General features: G+C 38.1%; 1 protein-coding gene across 2 annotated transcripts; it reads left to right on the top strand.

Annotated features, from left to right (window-relative positions):
- The first annotated feature begins 617 nt into the window (after positions 1-617).
- Positions 618-3507, top strand: LOC149667062 (uncharacterized). 2 transcript variants are annotated; one of them, XM_089841574.1, is made up of 3 exons: positions 618-1468; positions 1541-2157; positions 2394-3507. In XM_089841574.1, the coding sequence occupies exons 1-3, from the start codon at positions 625-627 to the stop codon at positions 3135-3137; spliced, it is 2205 nt and encodes a 734-aa protein (XP_089697700.1). In that variant the 5' UTR covers positions 618-624; the 3' UTR covers positions 3138-3507. The 2 variants fall into 2 exon arrangements, with proteins under 2 accessions (XP_089697700.1, XP_089697699.1); XM_089841573.1 differs by having other exon boundaries at positions 618-2157.
- Positions 3508-13730: the final 10223 nt, after the last annotated feature.

The following is a 13730-nucleotide window of genomic DNA, read 5'->3' as shown; positions in this document are numbered from 1 at the left end:
TGGAGGGTGAAGAGCAAAAACTAGTGGCGGCCCTATATAGAAGCCGATCAATCGGTGTAAGAACGATAATCTATAATTATCCGTCGAATAGTCGAAGGCGGTCGAAGGACTCCGATATTAACATAATCTTATATTGGAAGAAACCCAATTTTTTGGGTCTAATTTCGAAAATTTCTTGAAATTTTTCTTTCCGTAATTCGGGAGCTACGCCGAGATTCGCGCTTATGTATGGAGAATGAATTCTGTTTAGGCTCTAGATAAATTGCGATTGAAATCTATAAAAAATCATTATATTTTGCTTTCCACCCTGCTATTAAGCTAACAATATCATTGGTATTTCTCTTGTTTACCCATTATGGTACAAAGCTATTCACCGTTAGCTGGTAATGCTCGCGTAACAATTAATACTTCCATTTTGTTTCTTTAACCGTTACATACGTGTATCACTAGATAATTGATAGTAACAAATCAATTAAATATTTATAGGTTGTTGAAGTTAGTGTTGATTCCGACTCAAACGAACTAGACTTCGTATATTGGCAAACCGGAAGAATGCTCGACACTTTTGAAAGGTATCCAGAACATCTCCTTTGCGACGCCACATATTCTCTGAACTATTGTAAAATGCCGTTGTACATAATCATGATTGTCGATGGGAATCTAATGAGTGAAATTGTGGCTCTGGCTATCGTAACTAGGGAAACGTCACAATCTGTGAAAACTGTTTTTGAAACGTTCAAAACCCATAATCAAAATTGGTCAAAGATAAAAAGTGTTATGGTTGATAAAGACCTATCAGAAATTAACGCTTTGAAGGACTGCTTTCCTGGAGCCTTGGTTGAAATTTGTTTGTTCCATGTCTTAAAGGCAATTAAAGCCAAGATCAACTTGTTAAAATTGCCAAAGGTAGTGGAACTAGCAACTAAGGAATATGCGCAAAAAATTGCTTATTCATTCACGGAAGATATTTACGAAGAAAACGTTGAGTGTATGCTTCGTGATGAACGGTTAGCAACTGCACCAGCGTTCGTCAAATATCTTCAGGACAACTGGTTGTCTATAAAGGAAATGTGGGTGATGTGCTACCGAAGACAACACTTTAATTTAGGAGATACTACAAATAACCGCCTGGAATCGCTTAATCAGAAAATTAAAAGCGTATGCCGTAGAAACGCACCCCTAGACGAGTTCTACACCGATCTCAAACTGCTGTATCATTTTATTGAAAATCAACATGATTTCGAAAAATTCAAAGCTAAAACTAAGACAAAATTTCTTAAAATAGACACGAACGACAAAGACGTCCGCCACGCCAGTAAAGTAGTTGCTGAATTGTGTGTACCGCAGATGGTGGAGAGAATAACGAAAAACCTATTAAAAGGCGTCACTATTGCTGATTGCTACCCTATTGACAATAGTAGAAACTTCATCGTTAAAAGCAAAGGCCACGCTGATGCTGTCTCTGACGGTAATACTTGTTCGTGTTCAAGTTTCACGATGCTGCAAATACCATGTTTTCATATATTTTGCGTGAGAAAAGAACAAAACAAAGACCTGTTTAGTCAAGAAATGGTTACTCCTCGCCTTTGCAAAAAGAGATGGGTAGAGGGAATTACATCGAAAGCAGCTGTTCTTAGTCAACAAGTTTTCTTAAAAAAGAACAAGCAAAATACAGCGCCGAAATCACGTGGATGTCAACAAGGATATTCGGAACTTTTCCCTTACGTAAAGACCTTATGCGATGTGGCTTCAACGTCAAGTGAAGATATATTTTCGAAAAGAAAAAATATCATTAACTTATTGACCCAAGCTTGGGCGGATCAAAAGGATGTTAAATTACAGATAGGTGGGAAAGTATTCGATGGAGCGAGAGATAACGATGACGCAGAAGACATCGAGGAAACAGAGCAAAGTGATGAGGACATGGAGAATACAGACAACAGTGATGAGGACATTAAGAACAGCGACAAGAGCGATGAGCACAGTAACCGTGATGACGACGTTAAGAACAGCGACAAGAGCGATGAGCAGAGTAACAGTGATAAAAATAGTGATGAGGTCCGGAAGAGCGACAACAACAGATACAACATAAGTGATGAGGAACAAAACAGTGATAATATCGACGTGGAAAAGAATATCGACAGCAGCAACAATGAGGCAAGGGTTTCCAATTTTTTTAGGCTTTTTAAATTTTTATCTTTATAAATATCATTTTAATTTCTCTAATTTGAATACGTTGAATGAGGTTGGTTTGTAAATATTTTCTATGGCTTTTTATACATAAAGGCCCTTCAATATGATACATACAAGAAATTCTATATATTGAAATTTTGCCTAAATATAAGGTAATTTTCCTACATTTCACGATGAAATTTTCTATAATTCCCTTAAAGGATTTCAAAATTATCCGTCGTCACGATGAGGCAGTCACTGATACCACTGACAAGACAGGAAATGTTGATATTGAAAACAGTGAAGAGGACATCAGTGACAAAAGCGACGACCAGAAACAAAAAATCTCTCAGAAAATTGAAAAGAACATAAGTACCAAATTTGACGACAATTTTATGGGCTCAGTTAAAGAACCCTTGAAAACCAAGGTCAGGGGAAAACCAAAAGGAGTTTTCAACACTGTCATAGGGCTAAAGAAAAAGTTACCCGCTAAGAGCTATATTGCCGAAGAGTCACCAATTCATGTAAAATCCAACCGAAGATCAATAACGCCAATAAGTGTTGAGATGGAACCAATGCACGTTCCTGTAATTCACTACGACAAATCCGATGTTTGGTTAAGTGAGCCAATTACTTTGACAAAGGAACATGAAAAAGGAATTCTGTCTAAGGGCGAAGAAATGCATGTTGAAGTTATCAACGCCATTCAAATAATTCTGAAAAAAACATATCCTAATGTTTCTGCGGGCCTCGTAATGCTCAACAAATTGAACGTAGACGTTGGATCCAACCCCATTCCGTATATTGTGAACAATATACCCAATACAGGATACATGGTTCAAATGTACTACGTACAACACCACTTCTTTTGTGTAGCAGGATTTTATGATGATGAGTTGGCAGAGATTTCGGTATATGATTCTTTGAACAATAAATGTCGCTTAAAAAAATTGTTTCACTTTTAAGTGCACAGTTTAAGAACACCAACGTAACGCGAATCTAGTTGAAATTTGTAGAGGTTACGTTTCAAAATGACAACGAGTGTGGAGCCCATGCTGTGGCAAATGCTATCAATTGCTGCATGAACATAAATCCCGGATCGGTGAGATTCGATACATCACAAGGGGTTATGAGGAAATTTTTACATGGTATTCTGGAGCAAGGCAAAATTTCCCCCTTCCCAATTACCACCCGAAAACCACATGAAATAAAAGTGTATCATGAAAGCACACACAAACTCGTGTATTGCGTTTGTCGGAAAATTTTCACTGGAAGAATGGTACAGTGCGACAAGTGTCACGAATGGTTTCATGTTAAATGTCTATCTCGGGAGAAGTATCCAAAAAAACCAGAGGTTACAAGTAAACCCTTACAATTTTGTCGCGCTTTCTAATGTATTTTAGCAATGTATAATGAACTCCATATTGATATAATAGCAAAGGATAATTATTACAAAAACTATATTTAGGCACTGTATAATTAATGCCTTACTTATATACAGTAACATTGCTAATTAATATTGAAATCGTATAAAGAATATCTCCTCAACAAAAGCCGAGATACAACAAACCCCAAAAAATCCTTATTTCTCAGCCTGTTACGGCTACAATGACAGGGAGCCGAACATAAAGAGGTCACACAAAAGACACGTGTCCTTGGAATGACCCATATTAGTTTAAAACACGTTTCCGCACAATTTAAATGAGATCATAGTGTTTAGCAGACGGCATAATGAATTTTAAACTTTTTAGGACGGTCTGAGACAAGGACTAGGCAATATCCCCGTCGGCGGCACAGCGTCACTTTCGGCGAAAATGAGCCAAATAACGATGAAACCGAATTAAAAAATTAAACACCGTTAGCGGAATGCAGTGAGCAACAAAAAATGTCGAGTCCGCACGTTTAATTACCGAAATTCAAAGAATAACAGCGAAAACATGAGAGTGGAGGTATTTTTAGTAAGGTCTCAAACACAGTTATAGAAAAGCCCCGTCATGAGTCCCGAGGAAAAACAATACGAGCTTTTCCAAGACCTATGGCAAAACGCTGCCAGTAGGTAAAACCAAAAGACGGCGATAACACGAAAAATAGTTTAAATCACTGAAACTTAAGTTTGATTACCGTTAACGGAAGGCTTTAGAAGTCGTTATGTGCAAAAATCAAACGAAGCCAACTCGATCACGCGCTCAGCAAAAAAATCCTTATTTCTCAGCCTGTTACGGCTACAATGCGGCTCTGGAGCAATGAGATAGATCTCTATGAGATAGATAGAGTTACAATTCAAATACTCGCGTATGCGTATTTTATTTAACACGTTTAAAAACTATCTTGACAGCTTGTTACACAGATTATAGCAGCAGACGTTAATAAAAAAAGTTCTTAGGGTGGCGCCACCCGTATTTGATAAAGATTCATGCTCGATAAAAGGTGTATTGCGAAACGTCGATCTCGAGATCTCACGTTGTGACTCTAGGTTTCATATATATATTCTATCTCATTGCTCTCTGGAGTAGTTTAAAGAGAGCGAAGGCGAGACGACGACGAAGGCGGAGCTGACGACGACGACGAAGGCGGAGCTAATCTTCCGTTTTTAATTTTACACGGAATTTTATTCCGTTTAAAATTTAAGAAACGGCACCAAAACCCCTGTCCCTGTCCCGGACGCGTCCGCGAAACGAACGCTTACGATAAGAGAGGGAAACCGGTCGCGTCCGCGAAACGTACGCTTACGATGAGAGAGAGAGATCGCTAGCGTTCGCGGTGGCGATACGAAGCTCCGCGTAGAGAGAGAACTGCCTGCCTGGTATATTAGTGAGAGGGGGAAGAGGGAGAGGGGGCATCCCGCTCGGAGAGGAGAGAGAGGAAAGAAAGGTAGTTTAAATCTCGCGGGCTTTTTTGAGTGAAGGGAAACAAGATGATAATTTTCGTGCACTACTGCACTTTGTGCGCGTGATACATCAGAGATTATGCTGGATGGTTAGGTTAGGTTTCGTAAAATAGAGGGGACGCTTTACGGTCATAGTGATTTCTGGTTTAGGGGATCCAGGATTTTGTTTATTTGTTTCAGAAATGTTTTTAGTTGTACGATTTATTGGAAATCAACTATACGGGGGGTCACGTGAGCCGTGTAAAATTACTATTAAGGCCCAGCCCTTGGGCCATCTTGTTATGTCTTTTATGTCTCCGTAATATTTTTTCTCCATCATAGATGGCGACAAAATAAAAACGAAGGCTGGATATGCGAGTTTAAATGCGAAGTGGAACTCTTAAATATATCTTAAAATTAATACTCTGGTTTCTTTACTGTTTTCAAAATATTTCTGTAAGCATTTCAGACTGTAACACGGTCTTTGGTCTTTTTTTTTCTTTTTAACTAGTGAAGATTTGTATTTTGGCTCAAGATAAAAACAATTTAAACTGCAAATATCTGTTTATGTAAAATGTGTTTTCTAAAATTACCAAAGATAATTATATATCTCTATTTGTTATACTGGTAACCAACCTACCTACCTATTTATAACCATTTTAGTTTAATAGTGTCCCAAAAACCATTTTTAAAATAACTTTTATAATGTATAAGACAGGAAAACGTTTCCGTAATAGCTACGTGAATTAGAGAGAGAAAACCTCCAATTACAACAATCCCCAAAGGCCATTAAGCCCGTCAAAAAGTGTTAGCATAAGTTTATCAGATGTGTTCCATAAGTATAACATTACCTAAACTATATAATTCTATAGAGAATGCTAGTTAGAGAACGACAAGCGAGATTAGAATACACTCGGTTTTACAGTCAATCTTCCTATTTAATCTGTAAGAAACCTATGACAGCAACTCACAAGGCGTCGCTTTAAGAGAATCTATGACGTTTTACTTACGTCACTTCCCGACAAGCTCTCAGTTATCAGTGACAAACTTATGGAACATATCTCATAAACTTATGGTATTGGCGAACTAGTAAACAAAATAGGTTTAAACTCATGGACGTTATTCCCCATAGGTTTTAAACATTTATCGGCGCATTTTTCAAGAGGTTGCCTTCTTGAAAAACGGTTATTACCGAGTAACATGACTTGAAAACTAGTTTCAGATTTCTAGATACACATCCATTAGTAACATGGCGTCACGAAAAGAGCTCCTTACATCGTCACTCGTTTAAAAAACTGGTGAATTAGATTGTGAATTTACTTTAGAGGGACTCCAAAAAAAGGTACGGGTGCTGATAGAGTTAGACTTATATTGTGGACTTATGTGCTTACACATGTCATAAACTTTCGTCCGGACATTTAGTATTAGTAAAATGTTACCGAAATCTTTGGCTCTTTTCACTCTCTCTTTATAAAGACTTACTTAGCCCGTCATGACAATATTGGAATTTTTCGGGCAACCATTATAAATGTTGACGGCATATCAACCCCAAAGGCCATGATGACCTTCTATAGGATGTAGCGAAACAGTATTCTATAAGTTGAAGGGTACGGACGCTATTCCGTTTTGAAAGATTTCTGGGTGCCATTTTTATGATGACCCTGGATTGCTTAAAGGGATGTACAATCCGTTATGTAGGGGCGGGGCCTATATCAAGTTTATCTTCTATCAAATACACTTTGAAATATTGTTCTTGCTAAGCCCCTATGTAACGCAATTATGATCCCTTTAAAATGTCCTTGCAAAGTTTCAGCTTCCTATGTAAAGAAGTTTCGGCCGAGAGTTCAATATTAGTCAGGAATTTTTCCTTACAGCCGCAAAACGTTTCTTAACGATTTTGTTGTTCTTTTAAAAGTCGAAATGCATTATTAAATGGTTATCTGGCTATTTCATTCTCCCTTTAATCAGCACGATAAAAGTGCGTGATCCGGTGGGCTATCATTCGGGGGTAAATAGCCTTGGCCGCGCGGAACGTTCTATTTGCCCCGAAAATTCAAAGCCCCGATTTTCGGGGGCAAACAGCAATCGCCGCGCGGCCAAAGCTATTTGCCCCCGAAAATCGGGGCTTCGTTGTTTTCAGGGGTAAATAGCAGGCAGCCGCATCAAGGCTATTTAGCCCCGAAAATAGGGGTTCAGATTTTCGGGGGTAAATAGTGTTGGCCGCGCGGCGATTGCTATTTACCCCCGTAAATATAGGAGCCCCGATTTTCGGGGGTAAATAGCCTTGGCCGCGCGGGGTGTGCTATTTACCCCCGAAAATCGGGGCTTTGAATATTCGGGGGCAAATAGCACGCCCCGCGCGGCTAAGGCTATTTAGCCCCGATTTTCGGGGCTAAATAGTGTCCAAAGCAGTTCTGAACTATTTAGCCCCGAAAATCGGGGCTAAATAGTGTCCAAAGCAGTTCTGAACTATTTAGCCCCGAAAATCGGGGCTAAATAGCGCGACACTATTTGCCCCCGATTTTCCGTTGGCTGAACGCTAGTGAACACTTTTCAAGGGAAATAATGACAAACAGAACTATATATAGTCTTTCATTTAATAACATTTTATATTCGCATTATAAAATTTAAATTTCGTATTAAACGTGCAAAAGATTGCTGTTCATTGGTTCTCTAACATGTTTTCTTAATTTTCGACATACTAACGTAGCTTTTGTATTTTGAGGGCGCGTTTTTTTTAAAGGCGTTTATAACACGATGTATAGTTAAAATTATATTTATTTTGGTTAATGTTTAATGTGTAACACACTGTTCAGTGTTACAGTGGTTCTGCAACTAAGTCTTCAAAGTTTCTGAAATTATTTTACTTAAATATCAAAGAAACGAAAGTGTTCATTTTCAAAAATTGTTTCAAACTAACACTCACAGGTCTTGGTTCTGGTTTTATGGGGATCCATTCTCAGGCTCTTTATTTCATAACGTTTTTTGGTTTGGTTAATTAACATAAATTTTGGTTAAATATGTAATACACTAGTTTTTGGAAAGTTTCAGAAATTAACGGAGCCAAATGACAAAGAGATGGATTTAATGGCTTTCATTTCAACATAATTATAACCATACAGATTTATTCATTTAATAACTTTTTTCGATTGAAATTAGGCCTAAAAAGTCAGGGAAAAGTCTGGGATATTGAAAATGGGCCAAAAAAGGCAGGGGAAAGTCTGGGAAATTTAAAATGGGCCTAAAAATTCAGGGGAAAGTCTGGGAAATTGAAAATGGGCCTAAAAATCTGGGACAAGTTTGGAAAATTGAAAATGGGCCTCAAAAGTCAGGGACAAGTCTGGGAAATTGAAAATGGGCCTAAAGAAAGTCTGGGACAAGTCTGGAAAATTGAAAATGGGCCTGAAAACTCAGGGAAATTGAAAATGGTCCTAAAATGTCAGGTAAAAGTCTGGGAAAGTGAAAATGGACCTTTTTAAAGGTCAGGGAAAAATATATTAGAGGGAAAGTCTGGATAACAGTATCAGGTTAACCAGAAAATGTGTTGTCTGACATTTCTCATTTCTAATTATTTAAATTCAAAGGAAAATCTGGGAAATTTAAAATGGGCCTAAAAATTTAGGGGAAAGTCTGGGAAATTGAAAATGGGCCTAAAAAGTCTGGGACAAGTCTGGGAAATTGAAGATGGGCCTGAAAAGTCTGGGAAAAGTCTGGAAAATTGAAAATGAGCCTAAAAAGTCAGGGACAAGTCTGGGAAATTCAAAATGGGCCTGAAAAGTCTGGGACAAGTCTGGGAAATTGAAAATGGGCCTGAAAAGTCAGGGAACTTCAAAATGGGCCCGAAAAGTCAGGGAACTTCAAAATGGGCCTGAAAAGTCTGGGACAAGTCTGGGAAATTCAAAATGGGCCTAAAAAGTCTGGGACAAGTCTGGGAAATTGAAGATGGGCCTAAAACGTCAGGGACAAGTCTGGAAAATTCAAAATGGGCCTGAAAGGTCTGGGACAAGTCTGGGAAATTTAAAATGGGCCTGAAAAGTCTGGGACAAGTCTGGGAAATTTAAAATGGGCCTGAAAAGTCTGGGAAATTGAAAATGGGCCTGAAAAGTCAGGGAAATTGAAAATGGGCCTGAAAAGTCAGGGAAAAGTCTGGGAAATTGAAAATGGTCCTAAAAAGTTGGGTAAAAGTCTGGGAAAGTCTGGATAACAGTATCAGGGTAACCAGAAAATGTGTTGTCTGACTGTCTGACATTTCTCATTTCTAATTATTTAAATTCAAAGGGCTGTATTAACATCTAACCTGACAGGTTAGAAGTAAACAAATACCGGGCTGCCAGGCTGTCTCTTACACAACAAAGTTGGCCATTCTCGCTTATAAGAATTGAATCTTTGTCTTATGCATGGCCTTCAGGAGCCCCAGGACTCCCAACAGAAGCAGGGTTGGAAATAAGGATTTTTTTAAAACTAGACATTGGGCCAGCCTGGAATAAATATACTGGTCCATGACCATTGACCAGGGCGCGTCGTCTGGTAAACTAATGAAGTGGAATTAAAATAGTTGAGATAATGTCTGGACCCTGGTTTAATACCCTAGAATTTTCTTAGTGGTCCCGTAGACCACTGACCCCCCTCCGATTTAATTTTTAAACTGGTCATTTGACCTGTGCCACCGCCTTATTTCCCACGCTGAACTGAAGTGAAGATTTCTTTTGCCTGGAGCATAACCTACTCGATGACGCGCTATCGTCAACATAGGTAACAGTAGCGCTAGTTAATTCAGGATACCAGGAATAAATAGATTTACTATTTGGAATCTTTAAGAGGCCATTTTATGGGCCTGGGTGTCTGACTGAAAGGGAAGGAGGTGTAGAAACCGTCACCGTTGACGTCATGCATAATTTATTTGACGTATTTTGCGACCTGCGCCGCGACCAGGGCTCTACATAAGACACTAGTCAAGGCATTTGACTACTAAAAAAATGCCTTGACCTTGGAGTAGAAATGTTTCTCTATTCCAAACCTTGACTACTAAAATAAATCGAAATCTGTGGTTCACTAGTCAACTTGACTAGTAAAAAAAATGTCCCAAATATTCGCAAACCATGCGTCTCACTAGTCAGTGACTACTAAAAAAAATTGGGATAGGGGGGCTCACTAGTCAGGTTGACTACTAAAAAAATATCCTTATGTAGAGCCCTGGCCGCGACTCCCGCGACCTATGCGCGGTAAACCCTAATGTAAACATGATACGTCGTCTGAACAAGTAGAACTAGGATTCCCGCTTCTAAAAAAAGGCGAAAATACTTGGAGACTTGCTTTCAGTTAGTAACTAAATACTACTATTCTCACTGGGTGGAGTAACAGTTTAATTCCTTCCACTCTTCACCAAAGTTTTACAAAAACAAAATATCAGTATCCCTAGGCAAAGGCTTACGGTTTAAGGGGAGGTAAACGTCATCTTTTCTCGAAATTATTACAGCATTCGTTTTCAATACTGAATTTCGAGCTACACTAACTTCTAAATCGTCGACTTTAGTTACAGTTAGGGAAATTTTCGCCTCAAAAACATCGTTTACGTCAAACTGTTCCCAGTTCTCCCACTTACTGACCAATTCGGAGCCAAAACTGATGCAGACGACAGCTTAAAAGGTCATGATCTCGATCTGTCCCACACATTCGCATCGCATAACCAATGAGACGCGAGGAAGGAGGAGCAGGCGGTTTAAAAGTTTTCGGCGCTTCCCCTCACAGTCAATTAGGTATTTGTGTGGGGTCTATGGCCTCTAAAAGATTCCCAGTAGTAAATCTATGCATTCCTGAGGATACCGATATCTAATTTGCTCAAATCAGGGTAGAATATATATAGGACGTGTGTCTAGCGACCCCCTGTTTGACTGGAAAATTTATAGGACATTGTCCACTGGAGTGCGCAAAAATTGTGCCGCGTCTTCATAGTCAAACTATCAGAACTTCGGAAAAATTCACTGGTCAACTGTCCAGTGACCCCCTTAGTGCTTAAAATATTTATGGTACATTATAAAATTTTATTGGACAATGTCCAGTGTTCTGTGCTTATTTCAGGCCCAGGACTCCCAACTGAAGCATAGCATAGCCCACTCGAATACTCGATCCGCGCTACTGGACGCTGCAGCCTGCACTGCGGCTGCTCGAGTGGGCTATGACTGAAGTGAAGATTTCTTTTTCTCTGAGCATAGCCTACTCGATCACGCGCAACACATCGCTCCCAACCTCCGCGACTTCCTACCCAAATACCCACTAGCATAGCCCACTCGATCACGCTCTCTTTTCTCCGGCTCATATTTTGAAGAGGGCACATTTTAGGCGTATTAGCAATCTTGAAACATCTTTGTGGACTTTTAGGATAGCCCTGACTATATTGTGTTTAAGGTTTTAAGCTTAAAATCAAACAGACGATAGTTAATGCTACAAAAAGTTTGAAATTGACAATCTCGGATCGTCTTTGTGAAGTTTTAAGGATATCCAAATTTCATATTGGGCTTATGAAAATTTTGAGCTAAAGCTTAAACGGACATAAATCAGCGTTTTTAAAAATTGTGTAAAATTTTCTATTTGGTCCTATTTCTGGAATTTTTAGGGGAGCGCCTCGCGTTTCAATAAACGATTGTAAAAAATTGTATTACGTTTATTATCATAAGACTACAAACTTTTAATGATTTAAGTTTTTTTTTGAAGTATCATTACAAATAAATGCTTAATTGAGCTAAAGTTACGGTCCCCTTTATATATGTTTCTGCTTAGTGCAGATTTTGAAAATGTAAAGCAGTTTCTTAACAATCTTAATTAAAATGAAGACTGAAGGAGCAGATATTAGTCAAAAATGTCTTGATTAGAATCAAGACCTAAAAAGTAGCGATAAGACTGAGGTTATAACTTGACTGAAGGATCAGATATTAATTTTTCTTTTTAATTGAAACTTAAAGGCATGCTTAAGAAAAAACAACGTTCCATTACCGTTTTGCGTTGAAATAACTTATTTTACTGGTAATCAATTTAAAAAATTTACTTATCTCGGCTTTTCGACCACAATTCCATTCCCCGAAAACATTTTATCATTACATTATTAAAGTAAAATTAATTACTTTTGGGAGATACCGTGTCAAAATAAGCTATAAAACAACAAGAAAAACTGTAATAGTGGTCTGTTTAGCCATGAAAACAGCCTTTAAATAGTTAAAAGCACCATATAATCAACGCTAGTTAAGAAGACTCAAAATTGTCAATTTCAGTAAATGTTTAGTAATATTGACATACGTGTCTTTGATATCATGCTCCAATAATTTCAGAAACTTGAGAAAGTAGCGTTTTATAGTTCATATAAAAAAATTAATATATCTAAATAATCAAAACTTTGTTATAAACAATTACCAAAACCAACAATCTACTTAAACTAAAAACAATCTACTAAAACTATACCTGGCTGGTACAACCAGACCTGACTCATCGTTTGCCGCAACGTATCTCAGTCTGTTCAATAAAGGATATACTGAAGAGCATTGGAATAGCGTGAAGCACGTTTTACGCTACATCCAAAATACGAAAGACTAAAAATTGACATTTAATAACAATTCGGAAGGCCATGTCGCGTTCTGTGATGCTGATTGGGCTAGAGGCAAAACCGACCGGATGTATTATAGCGGTTACATTTTCACAATAGGAGGAATTGCCGTTTCTTGGTGCAGTAGAAAACAAAAGGCAACCGCACTATCAACCGTGGAAGCAGAGTACTTAGCAATGTGTGAAGTTACCAAAAAATTACTCTGGTTAAAAAGCATTTTGGCTGAATTGGGTGTAAAATCTATATTTGAAAAACATACCAATATCTATGTTGATAATCAAGGAGCAGCAATGTGTGAAGCTACCAAAGAATTACTCTGGTTAAAAAGCATTTTGGCTGAATTGGGTGTAAAATCTATATTTGAAAAACATACCAATATCTATGTTGATAATCAAGGAGCAATGTGTTTGGCCAAGAACCAAATCTGCTCAGACAGAAGCAAACAAATTGTCGTAAAATATTTCTTCCTTAAAGAGAGGGTGGAAGAAAATAAAGCTGTTTTTAATTACGTCTCAACGGAAAACAACCCAGCCGATATGTTCACAAAACCTCTTTCTGCAGCGCACGTGAAACATCATTGTGAACTTTTCGGATTAAGCGTGGAATAAAACAACATCGCCAAGAAGAGGTGTTAAATGTGGACAGACGAACGGGCTTACCCTTTTAGCTATCCATTACTATATGTCGAAGTTGTTTCCCTGCGATGAACTTTGGAACTCTTTTTTTGTTTTAGATATTGCAAGGCGAGCCAGCAGTTTCTCTGTAACCTTTTTGCTATAAACACATGCAAACCTTTAACTCATTAAATTTGTTTCTATTAGATGTAAAATTTCGTTACTTTCGTTGATTAATTTAATTAGGATAATTAACAATAATTTCATTTTCAGCCGCTGGCATTATAGGGATCATCAAATTTCTCCTTGGAAAAGCTACACCCTTCATCTTAACTGGGGTTGAAAATTTGTCGTTTATTTGTCTAAAAAATCAAAGTTAATGTTGTTATAAAAATCGATACACGAAAAACCCTGTTTTAGGGGCTTATCTATGATTGTCAGTCTAACAGGATTTTTAATAGAAATAGATTAGTTTTTTTACCTA

The sequence above is a fragment of the Phalangium opilio genome, unplaced genomic scaffold (genome assembly GCF_054372755.1).
Source record: "Phalangium opilio isolate 3A_F unplaced genomic scaffold, DU_Popi_V2 ptg000060l_1, whole genome shotgun sequence".
NCBI lineage: Eukaryota > Metazoa > Arthropoda > Arachnida > Opiliones > Phalangiidae > Phalangium > Phalangium opilio.
The sequence above is the reverse complement of the archived record's forward strand: the minus strand, read 5'-3'. Positions and strand labels throughout refer to the sequence as shown.

Excerpts from the sequence above, each read along its gene's own strand:
- LOC149667062 (XM_089841573.1), top strand. The coding sequence starts at position 625 with ATGCCGTTGTACATAATCATGATTGTCGATGGGAATCTAATGAGTGAA. Across the intron at positions 2,158-2,393 it reads TCGACAGCAGCAACAATGAG|GATTTCAAAATTATCCGTCG; the intron begins GCAAGGGTTTCC and ends ATTCCCTTAAAG.